Raw genomic sequence first — 20,177 nt, forward strand, 5'->3', positions numbered from 1 at the left:
CAATCGGGGTTAATCTATGAGACTCACTTGGACATAAATGAGTCACTTACAGGTTAATGCAGCTCTGCTGGTTAAACCCTATTATGAAAAAGGGAACCTGATCCTTCTGACTGAGAAAGCATTCATAGGATTCTCCACATTCTGTTTCTTTCCTGTAGGGGATTAACCCAATCTATCTGGAATTGTTGTGTTTATTTTGGGGTTTAGTTAATTTTTCTTTTGAATTCAACAAACCTCAAATAAAAATCAGCATTTCCATATGGAATGAAAAAAAAGGAACGGAACTGAAACTTCTTAGGCTTATGACAAATTCATCATGTCCCTTTCAAAGCTGCCCTGCTCCATGGCGCTCCCTTCATCTCTGGTCTTCCTTGCCTTTTCTCTCAGGCCTTCAAACCCCCTCACTTCTGTTAGCATATGCCAGTCATCCTCTCATAGCTGCCAACGTTGGGGGGAAAAGATGGCCAAAGCCACCGCAATACACACCGCCAAGTCAACAGACCTCATTCAGAAGACTTCTTCAGCTGGGCTGTAGGAGACATTTGGCTCACTCGACTTTTATCAGTTCACAAAATTCTCTTCAATCTCTCAGAACTTTCCCCTTGAGTTATTTCTTAGGTGCCAAGCACCTAGGGTGTGTGGTCTTCTCTCCCATTGCCTGGCACCCTCTTCATTTTCACTCTTTTTGCTGAAAGAACTCTTGCTTGATCTCCATGAAGAGACTTTGCTATGTCCAGGGGTGGGGGGGATAGAGACTTGATGTCTTCAGTACTAGATCCTCTCCCAAATAAGAGCAAGTGGGGGATCTGGCCATCAAAGGACATTTCTCTTGGGTGGACTCTGCTCATAGTCATCAGGCAGAGGCATCAAACAGAATAATACATGCATGCCAAAGATGGAGGAGGCCCATGTAGCCCCAAAGGTAAGCCCCTTGTCCAGTGGCAAGGTTGAGTCTTTATGGACTCTAGTTGGTGGATAATATTGTTCTGGCTGCCTTGAGCCTCTGGGACATCACAGAGCCTCTGGAAAGAGGTCTGAAACCACTTAAAAGAGTTGACCTGGCCAACCTTGCAGGGAAGACCCAGGAAATAAAGAATGTCTACTGCAGTTGGATGGGCAGTGTATTGTGTCCTCATGGGACAGAAAGCACAGATGCTTGGGTCAAGGCTTGGGCCTGGAGTTGAACAGGAAATACACAGGATGCACTGCCTGCAGGAAACTGGAAGGCCCCCTGCATGACCTCACTCTGCTCACAGAAACGAGACCACCTTTTTTGGGATCACCAGTCTATCAGTATTGCTAATAACTGCAAGCCATAGATGAATAGCCCCCACAAGACAATGCGATAGAGAATCAGTTCACAAGGAAATTCACAGAAAAACAGGAGTTAAAAAAATGTCATCAAGGAAATGTATGACAGGAAGAGAAGATGATCTTGCCACATGGCAAGAGTGAGGGAAGTGACCATCAGAGGGAGAAAGGAAGGGACTTCACATTGACAGAATTCCTCTTAAGGATGAGTCCTGTGCTAAGTTGGGCCTTTCAACAGACCTGGGAGAGAGATTATTCCCATTTCACAGATGAGGGAACCAAGGCAGACAGAGGTAAAGTGATCTGCCCAAGGTCACACAAATATTTAAGTGTCTGAGCTTAGATTTGAATTCAGGTCTTCTTGACTCCCGGCCTGGAGCTTTGTACACTGTGGTGTCCCCAGTTGCCTCAGTGTCCCTTGGTACCTTCACCAAGTAGGGAGAGATCAAAGAAAGCTTTCAACATATTGGGACCTCATGAGATGACCTTGTGGGAAGCCCTGGACAAGTTGTTGAGATGTTGACTCCAGGCCTGGAAGGTTTGGAGGGACTCCCAAGGACAAGAGATGAGAGTTCCATCTGAGTCTTTGGAAACATAGGCTCTTTAACACGACATTACTTGTGACCCTGGCCGACACCAGAGCCATAACACTTGACTTCCTATGGTACAGCCAAGTCCTGGCAATGACCAAAGGACCATGTGACCTGTTTAGCTGAAGCTGCCATAGTACTGCTTGATGTTAATGAGCCATGATGGACCACCCCCCCCGCCCCGTAAGAAGAGCCTGCACAAGGAGATAGGTCTGGCTATCCCAAGTTAAATGTCTTCTTAAAATGAAATACATAAAATTAGTTCATGACAATTCTACTTTATTTACCTGCATCCAAGATGCCCTGGGCCAGGATAGCACCAAACTTTGCCATGACATCATCATGCTTATCATTGATGACTTTGGAATAAAGCTGTCTGAACTGGTTGACCTGTGAGAAAGAATAGGAACTATGAGGGTGTGACTCCTCTGATGGTTCAACCTGTTCCCCCCAATTTATGACCCCCCCTGAAGTCCTCAAGACATGACTTGAGGAGAATGGTGACAGCTTAAGATGCTAAGACCAAGAGGCTGATGTTGTCAGCCCTGATCCTGCCCACTGAAAGGGCCCCCCACAACTCCTTGGATTCAAGGGCAGGAATTCCACCAGGAGATGGGAAGAAAACAGCAGAACTGATATTTCTTGAGACATCACTGGAGAACCATCTGAGGTATTCTGGCCCAGCTGCTCACAAACACTGAGAACAATCTACTGACTGCTCTTCTACCCTGGCCAGCCTTGCCCACTTCATTTCTGTGTTCTGGCACAGGCCTGACCGCTATTCTAGGGACACTAGGCTCAGAAAACATTCCTTTTATTTTTCCCCACCCCCCCCCTTTTTTAGTTTTTTGCAAGGCAGTGGGGTTAAGTGGCTTGCCCAAGGTCACACAGCTAGGTAATTATTAAGTGTCTGAGGTCAAATTTGAACTCAGGTCCTCCTGACTCCAGGGCTGTGCTCTATCCACTGCACCACCTAGCCACCCTCCCATATTACTTAAAAAAAAGTCCATTTCTTCTAATTCCTAGGATTTTTGCCCACTCCAATAGGGTAGAAACCAAGAAGCAAAATTCCTTAAAATCTAGTAGCTTGTGGTTCCAATTTAATTAATCTTCATACCAATGAAGGATGAATAAGCTCAAGTAAAAATACAATATACCCAATATCACCTTTCATATAAAATTTATACAAATAATTCTTAACACATTTTTATGATTCTGAACAAAGTAACTTTCATTCTTAAAGACAGCTTTCTGATATCCCTAAAATGTACCTGGCTCTCCCTTCCAACCCCCCCAAGGGTGTATTTTACTCCCACGCAATTCAGCATATTCAGAAAATTTCCTTCTGCCAATGAGTTATGCTAATGATGAAGCCCAAGGAAGACAAACTTCAGGTAAAACCTCAACCCTCGCATGCCCTTGCTCTTGCCACCTCACCTTTGGACAAGTGACTTCCGTCTGCTGAATCATGATGAGAGCTGACGCGATCAGAGCGCCTTGTCGTACATAGTTCACAGGGTCATTGGTCATGGGTTCCAGCAGATTGATGGCTTCCTAAAGACATTTTCAAAGGAACTTTCAGATGAAGCAGACATCAGCATATGGGATTAACACACCAAATGATTTTTGATCAAACCTCCGACGAAGAGATATGGCCAAGTCAGTGCTTGCCCCGAGTTCTTGGTTAAATGATTGATCAGGAAGCAAGGACCCACTTGGACCCCTAGAACCATGGTGCAAACATTTTACAGTCTACAAATGTTTGTTAGTACTATTTCCAGGGGACACATTACAGATAAGAACAAGGAGCATAACTCAATTTCCAGTTTATAAATGAAGATCCATGAATAGTCTCTGAGGAACATAGTCAAAGATATTATAAACAGATGTTTCAGATCCTTAAGAAATAAAAATCCTTAATGCACACAGACCTCCGAGCCAGGCAGGTTCTGTTATCGAGACCAAACACATGACAAAGACCTCAAGCAGACTGGCTGAGCATGACTAACAGAAAATTTCCACTGCATTAGTCTGTCAGAGAAGCCTCAGAGAACATTCGTTTCAGAATACCACATTGAATGTGGAATAATTTGAAAGGGAAAAAACCCATTTCCTTTGCTTTCAATGTGTGAAAATACATCTATTCATAGTATCAGGGAAAATATCTCCTATCTGCAAACCCTTCTTTAACAGAGCAACCAGAGGCTAGAATGTGCTTTTTAGTCAAGAGAATCACCATTAGGGTCCTATGGAGACAACCTGAGTTTCATACATTCATTCAATAAATCACATGCAACATGCTGGGCCTCGCAGTGGGCAAAGATAGATAGGGTGGGCAGGGTGTTCTGCTCTCAAAGAACTGGTGACTGATGCTGAGGGGAGGAAAGGACAAAAGGAAGGATGAAAAGATAGCTCAGAATGGGAGGAGCGAAGCCTCGAGACAGGGAGTTCAGGGAAGAGATTCCTATAGAGAAGGTCTCCCAGATCTGCCCCTAAACAATTTGTGTTCTCATCTGTCAAATGGAGAAACTGATTCCTGAACAATCTTCTGTCTCCCAGGGGCATGCAGGCAAGAAAAAAGAACTTTCCATGAATGGAATGGGAAGGATCCTCCCCAGAACCTATGAAGTTCAGAACAGGAAATTGAAGATTGCCTTGAAGGTCCCTCGAAGCCATGGGAGACAGAAAAGAAAAGCTGATTTAGAGAGACGGTGGGATGTGAACTTCTGAGGCTGCAGGTGCAGGTTTCCGCCTAGAGATGGAGGAAGGCTCGGCAAGCAAAGACCAACGAGATGAAAGGAATGCATGCGTGTGCATGTGATGTGTGAGAATGCACATGTATGTCTTACAGATCTCATGAAAAGAGCTTTAAACTGAAGATGGAAAGGAGGACCCTCATGTGCAGGTGCCTTGTTTAGATGCTTCTGGCTTCTCCACCAGTGGCCTCATCCCTGTGGAGCTTTCTTTTTTGGGTAATATGTTTTCCTATTGGACTGTAGGCTACAAAGGCCAGGTGGGCCATTTTTCTTTTTTGAATTTGTATTGCTAGTGCACATAGTAACCCTTGTTTTCTGACTAATGACCACCCATATCCTCCAAGCTAGATCTCAGAGGGAAAAGCTCCAAGGTCAATTCAAACAGTCAAAATTTCACAGGAGACAAAATCCACAGTCTGGGATAGTTTATCCTCTGAGGGGTCCTCACCCACAGAAGTAAGCCCCTGTAAGTAAGCCCAGCTATCTATACCTAAAAACACAAAACTTAAGCAAAGGGAAGAAGAAATTAGTCAACAGGCTTGTTGACATGAGGCAAATTTAACCTGAAAGGTATTAATGTAAATTAATGAGTTGATGCCCACAAATTGGACCATTAAGACAGACCTGATTAAAAAAAAGAGATGATGTGTGGGGTCATTTTAGACATTAAGAAAATACAACCCCCTGAGGATAGGGTGGTGGGGAGCATTTGGACAAAGATCAAGAGAGGGACCAAAAAATATTTTTTTCTATTAATTAAGTTTATTTTTTTAATCATCAGAGAATGCTATATTTTAAAAATGGATCATGTCTTTCTCCCTTTCTGTCCTAAAAGTATTAAAGTTAATAGTTGTGTTAGGTTTTTTTTTTTGGGGGGGGGGGGAGAAGAGGCAATCATGGCTGGGCAGCTTGCATAGAGTTTCACAGGTAGTAATGTTTAAGGCTGGATTTGAATTTGGGTCAATTGACTCCAGGGTCACTGCTCTATCCACTGTACCACCTAGCTTCCTTGCAGCTAATATTTTCTTTTTCTTTCTTTCTCTCTCTCTCTCTCTCTCTCTCTCTCTCTCTCTCTCTCTCTCTCTCTCTTTTTCTTTCTTTCTGGTTTTCGCAAGGCAAATGGGGTTAAGTGGCTTGCCCAAGGCCACACAGCTAGGTAATTATTGTGTCTGAGATTGGATTTGAACCCAGGGACTCCTGACTCCAGGGCCGGTGCTTTATCCACTGTGCCACCTAGCCACCCCAAAATAGTTTCTTGATGTATCATAATGACAGTTTTCCCCTAAAAAGGCAAAGGTATCAACCAGGACAGGGCTGGGGTGGAAGGACAGGAAGGATGCAGGAAAAGTGACCTGCAGCTCTTCGATGGTTTAAGGAGATACAAGTTAGTCAGGCTTCCTTAGCAGAGGCCTGTCACATAGTAGCTGCTGACCTGATGCAGAATGATGGCCCCCGCCCCAGATGTAAATAGAAGGAAGAATATCCCCAACTAAAATTCTGGGAGGGAAGTCAGCTTAGGAAGGCTAGAAAACTTCTAGGAATGGAATGTGCTGACATTTAGGAAGAAAAGCAGGAGCTGTCTCAAGACACCAACATATATACAATGAAAGCTAGTCTACCGCCTTGAAGCTTTAAGACTCATACAGTGCTCCCCACACTGATTACTACCATTTCGTGTCCTCTTTCAGCATGCTAGGTGTGAAGGGAGCTCTTTTCAATGTGCAAGTTCCCTTTATCATAAAAAAAAATGATGCAACATTTTATCTTTAGGTCAGGCATCTGCCTAGAATAAACGGTGAGGGTGTGTGTGTTGTAAAATGTGGGTCTCAACCTCTTTTTCTGCTTAATAGCTTTTCAGTTTCTTTAGTAACTACTTTGCCAGATGGGAGGTCCTTTCCAACCAGTCTATGGCAACGCAGTTGGGTGTCTGCCCAAATGGACATCTTGAGTTGTCTCAAGAGCTGGTGCCGGTGGCTGCTGAGCCCCTCCAAAACTCGGAAAGAGTACAGAATGATGAACAAGCAAAGGAGATGGACTTCCATTCCTGTCAAGATTCTCTAATAGGAGCATTAATGATATACTGACTAGAGTTAACATATACAGAAATCATCAGAAAATGCAAAGGGCCAGCTTCAGCAAGAACTGGTCATGCCAGTGGGTTCATTAAAGTGGGGGGCCAGAGGCATGCTAAAGAGGTCATTTAGACTTGAGAAAGAAATTTGATAAAACAACTCATTCTATTCTGGTGTGTGTGTGTGTGTGTGTGTGTGTGTGTGTGTGTGTGGGAGAATGCAGGGATGTGGGCTAGACAGCAAGAATACAACCAGACTGATCCAGAATGGAGAGAATAGCCAGAACCCAGGGGAGGCATGGATGGTTCAATGTTAACTCAGCACAAGATCTCTAGTAAAGTGCCCCAGGGATTAGTGCTTGGCCTTGTGCTAACTACCATTTAAAAAAAAAAAAATCACTTTGGATAAAGAGATCGACAACAATCAAATCTGGAGCTGACACAACACTGGGAGGCAGAATCAATGACAGAATCAGAAAGATCTAAGATGAGAACGCTGTGATGAATTTTTTAAAGATCAGGGTAAAATCTTACAGCCAGGTATAAAAAGGGTTCATGGAAAGGTAGAGTTTATTTTTGTTTTCTTTCTAGTGAACTGTTAGCTCAATATTAGGCAAGAGTGTGGCAGAGTAGATCTTTGCCTCTTTGAGAGGTTGAGTTAGGTCAAAGACAATATGAAGCCCTCTAAACAAAGTTCTGAGAGGGCTTCATCTGGAATGTTCTGGGGGCGTTGTTTTAAAAAGAAAACCAAAAAGCTCAAGACCCTTTAGAGGAGAGCAATCAGAATGGGGAAAGGTCTCAAGTTCATAACATTTGATGACTGGTTGAAAGCACTGGAGATGTTTAACCTGGAGAAGATTTGGGGGCAGGGAATGGACTGGAGAACTCTCTTCCATGAGGGTCCCAATTGGCAGAGGGGCTTGGGCCTATGCTGTGAGGCCCTGAGGGCAGAGAGGTGGTAGTTCAGTTCAGATGGGGGGAAGGTTTTCACATAAAGGCTGGATGACCACCTCTCAGGTATGTTCCAGTGGGAGAATCTTTGGAGCTGGGAGGGAATGGAGAGCTGGTTCTTTCCTCAGATCACTCACAAGGAGTTCTCCAGGGCTGGGAAAGCCTCTATTTTCACACTTGGAAGTTCAGGAAGTCTGATACTTGTGAACCCCATAATCAGAGCTTACTTTACTCTTCTCTAAATGAAGGGGCTGGGCTCCCTTGAACAGGTAGGGAGTGGATGGGGGAAGCTGCTATATCACAACTCCCCAGTAGTGATTTGACAGGATGCACCTGGACAAGATACCCAGAAACCCCACAGACTCTGGGAGAATCCAGGTGACACCCAGTCCAACTTTGATCTGAAGCAGGTTCTGCTGCTTTGGCCTGAAGAGCCTCAAATGACAGGGAATTCAGACTGAGCTGGGCAATTCCATCTTTGCAGACAAGTTGCTGTTAGGATGGAACCTGTGACTGCCACTTCCAGCCCCTCTTCCAGACCTCAGTGACGTGACAACAATGTTTTCTCAATAGCTTCCCTCATCCTGCTGCTCCATCTCCAGGGCCTCTAGTAGAAAGCACTGGAGGATGGGGTGGCTAGGTGGTACAGTGGAAAAAGCACCAGCCTTGGAGTTAGGAGTACCTGGGTTCAAATCTGGTCTCAGACACTTAAAAAAAAAAGAAAGAAAGCACTGGAGGTCCTCCTGCCCTCCAAGCCCCTTCTCCAGGTCTAAGCTTATCAATGCACAAGCTTCAAGTCTGGCTCCACAGGTTTTCCAAAAGTGATGGAGACATACTGCAGAAATTGCAGGATGAATCCAAGTTCTAGAAGTTCCGTGATGGCTCCTCACTCCTTGATCAGCCATTGATCAAGCTGGCAGGCAACTCCAGGGCACAACAAGCAGGAAACTAAAGTAGGGGCAATCAACTCAATCAAGTCAGGCTGACCTGGTCAGAGCCAAATAGGCCCTCCCCTAAGCTCTTCAACAAAGAGGAGAGAGAGGAGGGGAGAAGAAGGGGAAGAGAAAGAGAGAGAATATGTGTCTGTGTAAGAGTCTGTATGAGGAAGAGCATGTCTGTATGTGTCCATGTGTAGGTCTGCATGTGCTTGCCTACATCTGGAAGGGAGGAGCTGTCATTGTGCCCATTTTACAGAGAAGGGAAATGAGGCAGAGAGGGGCTCAGTAATCTGTCCAGGATCACACATCCAGTCTGTTACTGCGGCTGGGTTCTGCTGGTCTCTAGTCAAAACCCCAGGGACCAGCCCATACATTTTTGTGAAAATGCCCAAGAAGTTGTGAAGGGGCTGCAACCTGGAAGAGTGGAGGGAGTTTGGATTTCCTGAAGTACCACAGTGACAATAGCAACTCATGCAGAGTTATTTTACAGCTGACAAGCTGCTGCCATCCTCTAACCACCTGGCAGATGGAGCCATTTGGTCAAACAGAAGAGAAGCTTCATGTCTAGTCACCACTTTATTTCCTACAAATGGATCAATAGTGGATATTTCTTCCCCAATCATTTTATCAACTGAGAAAACTGAGGCTGACTGTGACCTGTCCCAGGTTGGGTGGCGCCTGGAGGACAAGGCATGGGCTTCTCACAGCATCCCTTGCACTTAACAAGCTGGGATGTGTGTGCCCAGCCTTAGAAGGACCACTGTTCCTGACCCAGCTCTGCCTCCTCCTGGGTTGACTGAGGACAAGGGAGCCAAGGTGTGCAGATAGAATGGGTGATTGGCACCGCTTCCTTTGTCCTAATTCAGGCCTTCTTTCCTGGGGAGTCCCTAAGCCTAAGAACAATTAGAAGCATCAGAGCATCAGAAGAAGAAGAGGAGGAGGAGGAGGAGGAGGAGGAGGATGGAAGACCTGGAAGAGGCTTAGATTTCTGGAAACTAGTTAAGCAAACAAACTGTCTATAACCAAGCCCAATCACTAAAGGAAACCTACCCAGGCAAAGCCACAGGGGAACTGGGGAAGGAAATAAGAGGGGAGCCAGTTCTCCTAGGGACAGAGCACAGGCCAAGGGGGATGGTCACCGGGACTTACCTTGTTTCCTGTGCCAGCACAGCAGATACCAAGAGCCATTGCAGCTCCGTAACGAACATGAGGGTTATAGCTCTCTGACAACAAGGAAACCACACTCGGGCACTGTTCTGGTGTCCTGGTCAAAGAACAGAAGAGGAGAAACTTATTTTAAACACATCAGGTAAAGGTCTCCATATTCACTATTTAAGATTAAAAAAATGAAAAACCAACAAAAGATTGTTGTCAGCTTAAATGGAATCTAATCATTTTTTCATGTGTCTCCTTCATCTAAATCACAACACCCACCACTACAAAAATCAAGACTAGGTCAATCCTCTGCTCAACAAACCCCAAGGGCTCCCTACTCCCTCTGGAATATGAGAGAAACACCACTGTTTGGTATTAAATTCTTCACAATCTGACTCCCACTTTCAACATCTCAGGTTTCCCTTCATCAATCCTGCCTGAAGGACCTCTCCTGGCCATGGGGAGCATAGACTTCATGAGAATTTCACTGCCTGGGATAAAGCTTCTTGAGAAAAGGTACCCCTGCCATTCTCTATCTTTATTACTGGGGTCTAGCAGGATGTTTGGTCCAGTAAGTCAGTGGTTCTCAAGGAACAGCTAGCTGGCACAGTGGATAGATCACTGGTCTTGGAGCCAGGAGGACAAGTGTTTGAATCCAGCCTCCAACACTTACTAGCTGTTTGATCTTGGACAAGTCACTGAACCCTGACTGCCTCACATCCAGGGTCATCTCCAGTCATGCTGATTCCTATCTGGCCACTGGACCCAGAAGGCTCTAGAGGAGAAAGTGAGGCTGGGGACTTAGCACAGTCCCCCTCACTCCAATCCAATTCATGTGCTTGCCATGGCCTCACCTCCCTGATGGTATGGTCTTCTTTGAAAATGAAGGACAAACAATGGTTCTCAAATTTTTTGGTCTTTATACTGCACAGAGATTCTGTTTATGTGGGTTCTATCTACTGCTTTTTATTATATTAGAAATGAAAAGATCTTGGTATTATCATGAAATATTTTTGCCTTATGGTCCCCTTCAAAGGGCCTCAGAGACCTCCAGGATGTCCAGAGCTGACTTTGAGAATTACTAAAGTAAATACTTCATGGATGATACTCAAATGACTCATTTGTTGGCTCAGGAAATGATTTCTCCATCCTCAGGATCAATAAAGGCACAGAACTGACATCCTTGGCAGAAGGTCTGTCCGCTCCCGCTCCTCACTCAAAGGGAGGAACAAGGACTTGAGAGGACAATTTGATGGTAAGCAAGCATATGACAAAGGTCCTTTGAGGGCCCTGAGATCTGCCCTGTGCTAAGTATTAATTCAATGATTCCTGAACCAATTTTTGGGAAGAGGCAAGAAAAGTCATCCTCTAGTTAAAGGCAAATCTGAGCAGGACCAAAGAGAGAACCATTCTGATGGTCAAAGATAGCCCAACTGAATGGAGCCCAGTTGAGAAGTAGAGTCCAGAAGGGGATGCTCAGGCAAAGGTGAGAGGGCTAGTTATTAAAAACCCATCTGGTTCTGAGAGGGGTTGAAGCAGCTGGCCCCTAAGATGCCAAGATTCTGAAATGATACCATAGGAGTCTGTGAGTCACTCAGGTCCTACTTGGTCCCAAGGGGAGGAAGTCACTTGGGGTAATGCTGGGGATTCTGTGTGGCTGCTCTTAAGATAACTTAATTCCTCTCGGTTAAATACTCTGGCTGTGTATTAGCCAAACAACAAGGTTAGGTAATGAACTAATTCCTGCTTTCAATTTCTAGGGAGATTTTGTAATGATAGAAGATAAAACATTGCTTTCCACCCTACCAAGAGATAGCACAGAAGAATGCTGAGAAAGTCCAACCTGCTTGGACCAAAAGCCAATTCCCGCCTACACAACTCTTTAACCCCTGGCTTTTCCTGTGGAGCTGCCCTCCATCCTCATTCCCTCAATTGGAAAGTAAAATTCATATTTCAGAAGGAATCAAGCCAAGTGTATGAAAAACGGCTTAGCGACGAAGAGCATGCCATTGGAGTGGGACTGCCTGCATGTTTTCACAATCCCTTCCCTGCTGCAAGTGCATCAAGACCACCTTTTTAGCACTACTACCAGCAGCAACCACATCCTCAAATGGTTCATGCTGAGGGAGGAGGGGAGGGGAAGAGAGGAAGGAAAACCAATCAGGAATGTAGGAGTAAAAGTGGCTGAGGGGAAGTACAGTGGATGGAGGAGCTGGGAGGCTGAGGACTCTTGGGATTATCCAATCCAATAAGGTTCATTAATTCTGAGGCTCATTAATTCTTTCACCTCTCCTCTTTGGCCCAGGTGCTGCACTGTTTCAGCTAGGCTGCCTTGCTTTCCCTGAAGGGACAGTTAGTTGGTGGGGATGGCTGGCCCCTTCCCCATGGGAGCTGCTTCCATTGCGGATGACTGGGGGTTGGAAGAGGACTAGCTGGAAGCAGGGTCAGTGATCTAGGGCATGGTGCTATTCCAGGGCTCTTGAGCAGCAGTTGGTGTGAGTGGTGGGGAGGAAGACAGGCCCTTCTCCACAGGGACTGCCACCCTCAATGATAGCAGTGGGGTTGGGCCATCGTCAAATGGTTAGTCAGTCAGGGGCTCATGGCTTCACCTTGCCTGGACAAGGCATTCCTAGCATTTGCTGTAGGACCCGCCCCACTTCCCAGCTCCTCCCAGCAGTGAGTTCAGGGCCTGGTACTGTTTCTCTTTAATCCAAGTCCCTTCTGAGAAATCACTGTAGCTCTGCTACTTAGCCCTGGGTTATCTTGGGAAAGGGTCTAGACTAGGGAAATGCAGGGTCTCTTTCAATTCTAGATTCTGCCATTGGTTCAGCTCTCTGCCTTGGGCACCATAAACAAAAATTCCCAGGAAGAAGGAAAGGGCCGGAACCAGCTGGGCTTCTTTTGTAGCCCTTGCTTGGTTGAGTTCAGTACCCACCTACCATAGGGGCTCTCCAAATTTCTTCCTAACAGAACAATAAGCTAAGTTCAATTTAACTTATAGCTCCCTGGGTAAGGTGTTGGGGATGCTCATCAGTCTGCCAGGAATCTGAGAAAATATAACATTGGTGCCCATCACTGTGGGTCACTAGTCTGATCTCTGGAGGAGTCAAATAGCTTGAAAGAAGGTTAACGGATCCTGGGGATGAAAGTAAAGGTGCAAGATCAATGCCACGGTGGCAGGCATGCCCTGCACACACTCTTCAAGGCAGGAAATGACAGAGGCTGATAAAGAGATGTGGGCAGTGAGGTAGCACAGAGTAGAGTCAGGAGAAGGCCATGATGAACCCTCCAGCAACTTTGTCAAGAAAGTTCCAACTGGGGTCAGAAAAGAGTCAGGCAAGATTGAACAAAATGACCAAAGAAGAGTAAGGTAAGTGATGATGATGATGATGATGATGAAGAATACACATTATCTGATCTGATCTTTGTAAAACCTTCGTGAGTTCTATGAGTAACCCCATTATACAGGCGAGGAAACTGAGGCAAACAGGGTGAAGTGACTTGCCTAGGTTCACACAGTTATGAGTGTCTGAGGTTGTATTTGAACCCAGGGAGATGAGTCTTCCTGCCTCTAGGCTGGAGTTCTGTGGTGCCCTTCCCCCTGGCCAGACAGAAGTGCCATACCATTTGAGAAGGTAGAGGACACACTAGGAGGATCTGAAGAGGTGAGATCTGAGATGATGCAGGTAAGAAGAATGGAGGCGACATAGGTCTAAAAGACTCTCCTGGTAGGGCCGGGGAGGAGCTGGATGGAGATTTCAAAGGAGAAATGAGGCCAGATAAGGAGGGGCCTTGAATGGAAGATGAGATGGATCGTGGAGAGCACAGGTTTTGGGGTAAGGGAATGTTTTGCTCCTGGGCTGAAAAGGCATTTAAACTCAAGGGAAGGAGTCCTGGGCTGGCAGGGATGTGATGGCCCTAGGCCCTAGGCCACCCTTGTGGCCCAGGCTCACACTTGTCCCTTCACAGCTTGCCTTGGGTTTCCTCACCTGTACCAACTAAATGGGTGAAGGTGCTCTCAGTAGCTCAGATGCTGCAGCAACATTGTTAAATCCATCATCACACATTTGAAAAGAAAAGAAATAAAGACCAACACCACAGGTGCCAACAAAGACAGTGACTGGCCAATGAACTTGGCCCTTTTGAAGGAAAGGAAATCGCACCATTTTGGCACAGTCCACTGCCACCTGGACAGTGGGCTCTAATTCACCATTCCCCAAGGGCTGTCTCTGTCAGCAAAGACCTCCCTACCGGCAGGAACGGCACAAGGCTGTCAGCATGGACGCAGCTCCAGGTCTATCATCCGACTGGAAACTGCACAGATGAATTCCTCTCTTTCAACCCAAAGCTGCCTCCTCTGTCGGGCAACCAAACAGATCCATCCATCAAGGTGGCTGCCCAGACTGCGGTCTCTGAGCGCCAGCCCTTCCCTGGAAAACAAATGCAGCATGCCATCTACAAGGGGCTTGGGTGGGCCTGATGGGGCCTGAGGAAGCTGGCTGGGTGAATGCAAAGATCAACAAGCACACAGTCTATTGCTTGAAGCTGTCCTGCCCCTCAACTTTCTAGGCTCATATAAGACTAAGAGCTAGAAGAGACCTTATTCATAAATCAACTTATTTTATGAGAGAGAATCTGAGGTCCAGAGAAGTGGAAGTTCCCACCAAAAATCCTCAAGATCCCGGGTAATTCATCCAAGGTTAAAAAGCTGAGGGTGCCTAGTTCCTGTGTGGAACATCTGGAAACAATGTCCAAAGAGCAGAGTACAATTAGGATGAACTAGCATCAAAGCTGAGCCTAGGAACCTGAGCAAGTCACTTCACCCTGTTTGCCTCAGTTTCCTTATCTGTATAATGGGGGGTAATCACAGAACTCACCACGGTTTTGCAAAAATCCAATCAGATAATATGTATGTAAAGTGCTTTTCAGATCTTGAAATACTCTAGCCATTCCCCTTCCCCTTCCGTCTTCCTCCTCCTCTTCTTTTTCTTCTTCATCACTTACCTTACTCTTTTTTTGGTCATTTTGTTCAGTCTTGCCTGACTCTTTTGTGACCCCAGTTCGGGCCTCCTTTACAGAGGAGGCAACTGAGGCCAGAGGGGAACTAGCTGCCATGCCAAGGTCATACAAGTGGGAGGGGGGTGTCTCTGAACCAAATTCTTTTTGTCCCAGGATGAGGAAATTGTTCAAACTCAAACTGTTTTCTTTTTCTTTACCAAGGTGGCTGCTTCTAAAACTTACACCTGAAGGAATGATGGCCCTGGTCGAATAGCCCCGGAGTCCACAAGGGCAGCAAGGCCATTGTGTCCAGAGCTGGGAGGCACCTTGAAGAGCTCGACAGGCTGCCAGCTCCTCCACACCCCCTTCTGGGACACTCATGTTTGGTTCTGTTGCTTGAGCTCTTAGCTGTTTGGACGTATCCTGTCTTTCTTCACTCCCCGTCAGCCCCATAGATTCACAGACAGCTCTCCTTCCCCTTAGGAATCCTCTATGCCACTGGATATGTCAACATCTTCTCCCCCAAGGAGCCCTCATTCTGTTCACTGAGGTTCAGAACCCTGGGGTCTTCCTCCACCCTGCAGACCAACCCCAAGTCTTGTCCATCTATCTCTTAGACATTCCTCCCACTGGCTCTTTTCTCTCTACACCCACTACCTCTGTCCTGATTTGGGTTCTCAATCTCTTCTCTATCTGTCCTCCACAGGTAAGAAGCAGGTGTTCCTCTGTTCCATAAACTGCAGTAGCACCCCAACACTTCTGGGGTCAAAGAGCAGCACTTCCTACTCATTACCCACCTGGGGTCTCTACTCAGGTGGCACACCCTCCTCATCTGGTCAACCTCCAAGTGGAGCTTCTGATGTGAGAGGCCAGGCCCAGGAACTGACCTCCCCCTACCTGCTCTGTATTTAATTTGCAGGTGGTATATGTGTACTCTTGGTCTCAGTGTTAGAGCTTTGGGATCACCAGGCTAATATCCAAACTGCCCCTGCCCCACATGGCCCACTGGCTACAGTTCAGTCTCAGACCTCCATGTTGGATGAGGTGGGCACAGAGCCAGGATGGGCCAGAGGCTCCATATGAACCCAGCTCCTCTCACTTTTGAGTCCAGTCCTCCCTAGGACATCACAAAGGCTGTTCTGGTGGCCTGGGCCCACAGACCATGCCATCTAGCACTGAGTTAAACAAATGAAGAACTCTGCACTCAATCCCTAAACAGGTGCCAGTAGAGACCACTTGGTCCTGCCCAGGGCTGGCCCTTGCTCCAGGCTGTTGGCCATCTGTGGGGTTTAGAAGCACGTCTCCTCCACCTCGTCCAGTCAGCACAGAACAAGGACCAAGGCCCGGCAGAGGTCAGCCACCCCATGCCTGTTGCTGGGGTCAGCTTATGCTGCGATATCTGATGAATACACCTCACTGCAATACTGGCACCTGTGTGCGCACATGTGGTCTGGTTGCTTCAGATAGATCTCATGATCTATCACAATCTCTGTGAGTCTTTCAGGGGCCTGAGAAACAGAAATATCTGCTGGAAGCCTATAGGGTGAGGATGGGCTCTGGTCTCTGAACTCAGGCCCTTCATAAAAGGCTCGGTGATTGACCAACTGACCAACCCTCTAAAAGCTGTGGCTATGACTCTGCATTGGCAGAGGGTCTTTCTTCACCTGGAAGTCCACTACACCAGGGACATCACCCACAGACCCCCACACTATTCTGAGTCTTAAAAACCCAACCATCCCTGGTGAGGCTCCCTTCTCTAGACCTGCCCCTGCACTCTCCTTCCCCCATTCTCTCCCCCTACCTCTCGCGGTGAAGACTGAATGAGCTGCCTGGACCCCAGATCCCAGGCCTCCCCTTCCCCAAGTAGCCTCAGGTTCCTATTTGAACCCTCTCTACCTCCAAGCTGAGCAATGCTGAACGGTCATACAATCTGCTTATTGCACCCAACAGACTCAAGCCTCTAATTTGGTGAGAAGGACTACTAAGAGAGGAAGGGGAGGTTTTTTAAAGGTTACTAATGGTTCCTCAAAGTTTAGGAAAAAAAACCTCTTTGGGAATGTAAATAGTGGAAAAGCAGAGTTCTCAAAGAGGCAGGCAAGAAACCCATAAACTCCCAAGTGCACATAAAACTTCTTGTCAACTTCTTAGTCAGAAACAGGCCCAACACATTTTTTTTAGGTTTTTGCAAGGCAAATGGGGTTAAGTGGCTTGCCCAAGGCCACACAGCTAGGTGATTATTAAGTGTCTGAGACCAGATTTGAACCCAGGTACTCCTGACTCCAAGGCTGGTGCTTTATCCACTATGCCATCTAGCTGCCTCCCAACACATTCTTTATTAGAAAGATGGAGCTTTTAGGGAGATGAGGGCTAGCAAATGCTACGAAATTCAACTTTGTTCATCACTGCCATGTCTTTACGTGTTTCCTCCAATGTTCTATTTGGTGACAACATTAAAAATATAAATGAATCATCTAGAGAAATGAGCAATGTCAAGATTCCCTGAGCCTCTAAACCCTTGAAAATTGATCCAAAAGTTGAATGTGCTGAATTTGTGAAGCAAAAGCAGGAAACAAAGACCCAGGGGAATCCAAGTCAGGTGCTCAATGTTCCCATAAATCTTCCCTAGCTGTTCGCTATGTCTGCAAGAGGGAGGAGAACTGCAAGGGTCCAATGCCCTCCTTGTACAGAAGGAAGAGACAAAGTGGGAGCTGGGGGTGGGCTGTCCAGGTCCCGACTTGGTCAATATGCTCTCTTTCTCCTATCATCAAGGCTGGCTGAAAAACCCCTGGCAGAAATCAGGCTGGGGCTAAGGGCTGGGAGGATTCCTCCTGGGTCCTCTGGAGACACGGCTGGTCAGTGCTCAGATCACAGCTCTTAAAATCATAAAAAGGTTTTTCTCCCAAATCTTGTCATTATTATAGAAATTGTTCTTTTAGTTCTGCTCACTTAACTGCATCAGTTCATAATTCTTCCCAAGATTCTCTGAAATCCTATCTTATATTGTTTTTAACAGAGCAACTTTATATTCCATCATCCTCATCTACCATCATTTGCCGCATCAGGTGCATTCTCAATTCAGTTCTTTGTTACAAACAAAAAGGGCTGCTCCGCCTACTTGGAGAAGGAATCCTTTTCCTTTTTATCTCTGGAGGTGTGAGACTGGCTTAAAGGATTCATAGAACTTAGTAACTTTGGGAGATGGTTCCAAATTCCTTTCCAGATGGAGTAATTCTCAGATACTTGCCCACATGACCCCTGTCAAAAAAAAAAAGATTTTCTCCAATCTAACAGATCACATGAGATGGATCCTTGGAGTCCTCTGAGAGCTTGCTCTTTACAATGCTGCCTCTACAGCTGATTGCTCCAAGGCCAATGCTGTCCTGGTCTTTGGTGGAAAGGAGCTAGGATTGAGAAACAAAATATTGCAGCAGAAAACATTTCTTGGACAAAATTTTGAAATTGCCAAATTATTGCACTAAACAATCTACAAACCATGCCCTGTCCAAGCTCTGTGGGTCAGGTCCCAAGTGTCAATACACTCACACACCCATCTGACCTATATTTAAGCACCTACCAACAAGATAGCTTTAAGCCTTTGGCTTTAAATCACACTTTAATGAAACACAAAGGTAAAACCCATTGCACAGGGTTATAAATGCTGCTGTGAGAAAGAATTATCTGAAGTAACTAGAGCACTGACATTTTTCTAGCCCATCCATCACTTAGGCTGTCTTGGCCCAGATTCTCACTGGCCTCTTCAACTTCTGGAATATTTTGACACTACAATTTTAGGACAAATAAAATGTTGTTATAGAACAATAAAATGTTAGGGCCACAAGGAATTTTAGAGATCATTTAATAGCACTCTCCTTTTACAGATGAGGAAACTGAGGCCTTTAATCCTGGAAAGGCCAAGCCTAAAACACCAGGTCTCAAGGATCCTGGTCCAATGCTCTTTTCAGTGAAAACTACCTCTCAGCAGATGCCTACTGAAAAACCAAAAACAAACAAAAGAGCCACAACCCTGAACTATGGATATCAATAGTACTACTGATAAGACTACTTTACAGGATACTTTCTCCCAGAGAAATACTACAAATCCATGTACCTCCAATACACACCAAGAGCCTCCCTTCAGTGAGAGTAGCCCTTCCCTTAACCCAACCCCTAAGGATAGACAACATGACCAGGAGCCATCTAGAGGGATGTCCCTCTAGGACCAGTTTGATTTTTCAGTTAGTGGGAAGTCAGGGCATTTCTGAAAGGAAAAGGGTCCTTTTTTGTAAGAAGTGTGAAGGTGGAGAAATTGGGGATAACAGAAAAGAGATACAGTCAATGGGAAATTGGAAAGGGGGAATGCACCAGGGGCCAACTGTTCAAGAAATCAAAAGAATGAGTTTTTGAGAGAATACAAAATGAAAATTGTGTCCTAACATTCTAACTTACTGACAACCTGCCTTACAATAGAATGCCAAGTGAATAGATGTCTACACATCAAGAAATCTGGACCAAGGGTTCAAGGCTTAAAGAACCAGGATCCCTATGGATCAATTGTGAGGACAACTTCTCTGACATGGGCAGGCAAGCCAGTCCTAGAGAGCAGTGTGACCCCAGTGAGCTAATAGGAGCTCACTTTGAAGCACTCCAAATGATACAAGCATTCTGAGAAACAAAGGCAACAACCAATAAGCCCTGAGGAGACTATTCCATCTTCCAATTCCAAACAAAGACTAAGGCAGCCCATTCCAATCAATGAAGCTTTGCAGTCCTGTTAATGAATGCTACACCAAACTCACTGTGATGCTCATTCTGCCAGCTGCTCCAATAGGACATTGCTACTATGGAGCAAACTGGTCCTGTACCTCTCTGGGTCTGGGGAAAAATCCCACAGTTCATACTGTGGATTGGCAGAACCTTTACTGGCATTAAGTAGGCCATATTTCTAAAAACTATACATGAGAGAATCTCGCAATGTCAAGTACAATCCTCTATTCTGTTTTCCATTTACAGAAATGTTCATATGGAGTAAGAGAGAAAGAGCTCATTTCAGGTAGGGAGGCCCTTGGTTTGACTCCTGCCTGTGAACCATCCTGACTGTGGGACCCTGGCCAAGTCCATTAACCTTGAAGACTCCTAGCCACGAAGTTCTTTTTGGGGGGAGTGAGGGGGAAGGGGAAATTATTTAGTATTTTATTTTCCTCCAGTTATATATAAACAATTTAAAATTTTCATTTTAAAAACTTTTTAGGTTTCAAATTCTTTCTCTTTCTCTATACCCCACTAGTTGAGAAGGCATGCAGTTTGATATAGGTTATACATGTGCAGTCATGTAAAATATTTCCATGTTAGTCATGTTGTGAAGAAAATCACAGACCAATCCCTCTCCCAAAACACACACACACACACA

General features: G+C 45.7%; 1 protein-coding gene across 2 annotated transcripts in view; it reads right to left on the bottom strand.

The window, feature by feature from the left end:
* PSMD1 (proteasome 26S subunit, non-ATPase 1) overlaps positions 1–20,177 on the bottom strand; it is a 117,459-nt gene that overhangs the window by 25,517 nt on the left and 71,765 nt on the right. For both annotated transcript variants that reach the window (XM_074189670.1, XM_074189671.1), the window contains exons 17-19: positions 9,767–9,881; positions 3,339–3,455; positions 2,189–2,291 (exon numbers count right to left, since the gene is read on the bottom strand). In XM_074189670.1, coding sequence (XP_074045771.1) covers positions 2,189–2,291; positions 3,339–3,455; positions 9,767–9,881 — 335 coding nt within the window. The remainder of the gene's footprint in view (positions 1–2,188; positions 2,292–3,338; positions 3,456–9,766; positions 9,882–20,177) is intronic.

Source organism: Macrotis lagotis, chromosome 5 (assembly GCF_037893015.1).
Source record: "Macrotis lagotis isolate mMagLag1 chromosome 5, bilby.v1.9.chrom.fasta, whole genome shotgun sequence".
Taxonomy (NCBI): Eukaryota; Metazoa; Chordata; class Mammalia; order Peramelemorphia; family Peramelidae; genus Macrotis; species Macrotis lagotis.